The sequence below is a fragment of the Stylophora pistillata genome, chromosome 12, assembly GCF_964205215.1.
Source record: "Stylophora pistillata chromosome 12, jaStyPist1.2, whole genome shotgun sequence".
Taxonomy (NCBI): domain Eukaryota; kingdom Metazoa; phylum Cnidaria; class Anthozoa; order Scleractinia; family Pocilloporidae; genus Stylophora; species Stylophora pistillata.
Genome location: NC_142530.1, coordinates 28,247,965 through 28,250,464, shown reverse-complemented (window position 1 = coordinate 28,250,464; position 2,500 = coordinate 28,247,965). Strand labels below are relative to the sequence as shown.

At 38.6% G+C, this 2,500-nt stretch overlaps 1 protein-coding gene across 1 annotated transcript in view; it reads right to left on the bottom strand.

Moving 5' to 3' along the window:
* Positions 1–2,500, bottom strand: part of LOC111344049 (uncharacterized) — a 7,326-nt gene that overhangs the window by 2,175 nt on the left and 2,651 nt on the right. The window contains exon 2 of the mRNA XM_022951254.2: positions 499–579. Coding sequence (XP_022806989.1) covers positions 499–579 — 81 coding nt within the window. The remainder of the gene's footprint in view (positions 1–498; positions 580–2,500) is intronic.

The window sequence follows — 2,500 nt, the reverse complement described above, 5'->3', positions numbered from 1 at the left end:
GCTTCATGATGGAAACTGCATGTTCTGTAAGTACCTCCCTTGTCCCTCAGAAATCCATTAAAAAGTTTTCCAAAGATTTATACACTGAATGCAAATATGGCGTCCAATTTGAGTTGCCATTGTTCCGGACTGACTAGCCTCTCACACATGTAATAATCCTTTTGTATTTCCACGTGAAGACGAGGCTAGTCAATCCAGAACAATAGCAATTCAGATTGGACGCCATATTAGCATTTGGTGTATGGGATGCAGTTGTGGATCCAATAAGGAGGCCAAGGAGTTTATTTGAGTTCATACACCTGCTGGCTTTTCTTTCTCCTGCATTTATTTTGTTACCCAAAATGGGGGGAGGGGGGGGGAGGGGCCAAACCTATTGGGCCTCTTCCCTAGATCTGCCAGTGGGACGACTGGAGGTACTTACAGTGCACGTGGTTCCCTCCTGTCATAAAAGATAATATGATTGGGAGATAATCTTAGGGATCTGAAAGATCTACTTACGAGGCAGTGCAGGAGGATGTAGTTCATGAGAGTGAACAACAACCAAGCGATCCCCATCGCGATATATTTGATCTCTGTACCCTGCAAACAGAAAAATTATTGGCAAACAATAAGAAAGAAATTTGCCACATGTGAGTTTGTTTAGAAGTTCTAAGACTTCTATATCATTTCTTGGGCCACTGATAATAGTTGTGTAAATACACAGCTCATTACATCAAAGGTACAGGTCAAGGAAAAAGAGAGAACCACTATTTTAAACAGAGCTTGGAAAAATATATGTTTTCAACTGGTGTAAACACACCCACAGTTCTAATGCCTATATACTAATCATTTTTGATGTGTCAAAACAATTTTACAGTCACAGGATCCCAGGGCTTTTATGATATACACATCGGTGTTATTTGTCACAAAATATCATTTCTTGAGACAAAAATAGATAACACCTTAGACAGCAAACAAGTCTCAAATGTTTGTGCCAAAAATCTTCCCTTCCTTGGTTTTGATGTTCATCGCAGTTTGCAGATTTTCCGGTTTTTAATATTTGGTTTTTTCGGTTTTTGTCAAAAGTATTAACAGGTTTTCGGATTTGGTCTCCCAATGTGGTTTTTCTGTTTTTCCTTTTTGGGTTCCCCTTTGTTTTTGATCTGAGCAGCAATTATTCACCTCCACTATTCTCAAATAACTGTGAAACCCCTGTATGCTCCACTTATTACCACTATATAGGATCGATTAGGGTTTTGATAACTGGGATGTGAAAATTTAACAGTTTGGATAGTTTTGCATGTGATTCTTGGTTTTGATAGATTTTTTTGCAGTTTTGGATGATTTTTTTTTCTAAGGTTTTGCCATTTCTAATAGACCCCAATGTCCCCCTCCTATAAGTGTCTGATCATATCACTTAATTTGACCCAAGATATGGTTGAATGAAACCAGGTTTCAATAATAAGGAAATCAAACTCTGCATGGTACATAAAGACTGGGGTCTTCTACTAAATTGCAAGGTCATTGTTAACTGGATAAAGGCTGAAAGTTTCGAAAGAAACTGTTTGGGGCTGCATCGGTGGGAATAACGAAATAATTTGGATATATCAACAAAGTTGAAATGGCAAATTGGCCACCGTAATGATTACAAAGGCTGACGTTTCGAGCCTTCGCTCCGAGGAAGGGCTAACGCTCGAAACATCAGCTTTTGTAATCATTATGGTGGCCAATTTACCATTTCAACTTTGTTGATACATCCAAATTATTACATTGTTAACTGGGTTTGAACTATCAATTTTCCAAAAAAAAAAATCAGATTTCTGTTAAAAGCAAGGTGTAGTCTACTCAGGACACCAACCAGATTCCCTGACTCCCAATTGTCTATAGATACATCAGTTCCTTAGAGATAATTTTGTGGAGGCTTCAAAAATATTTTTTATATATGATTAATTATATATATCTCATAATTATGATTACATTCAAGGCATAGTCATTACTAGATAAAAAACATTCTCCATTAGTTCTGCAGTAATAAGCCTGCTCCAAAACCAATCTCAACTCTCTGTCTATTGTCAAGTAAAAGCCCTTCTCATGATCAACCCTGTGCCATTGGCACTTGACCACTCAACACCAACAAAGAGCAAGCTCATATGGCTGGCTTCCAGCCGTGAAATTTAGCCCAAAACAATTGCCTGCTAAGAGGAGCTTTCTGGAAAAAAGTGAGTTAAGTGTCCAAAATCTACTCCCCCCTCCCCCCCAGGGCTTTGCACGTGTACACAGTTGCCATCAGACCACTTCTATGACCCAATCTCTACTGGGCTATGTCTGAGTGTTCAGGTCTTGATGTGCACCTGATTTTTAAGCTTCCAGGATTAAATCCAGGAAGATGTAAATTATATAAGAAAAATAAACAATATTTCCATGTTTTTCCAAATTTCCTAGAATGAGCATCAATCCGTCCCACCCTAGCACTTATTAGACAGAGTTAACAAGATTGTATGGGGTGGGGGTGAAAAAGGGT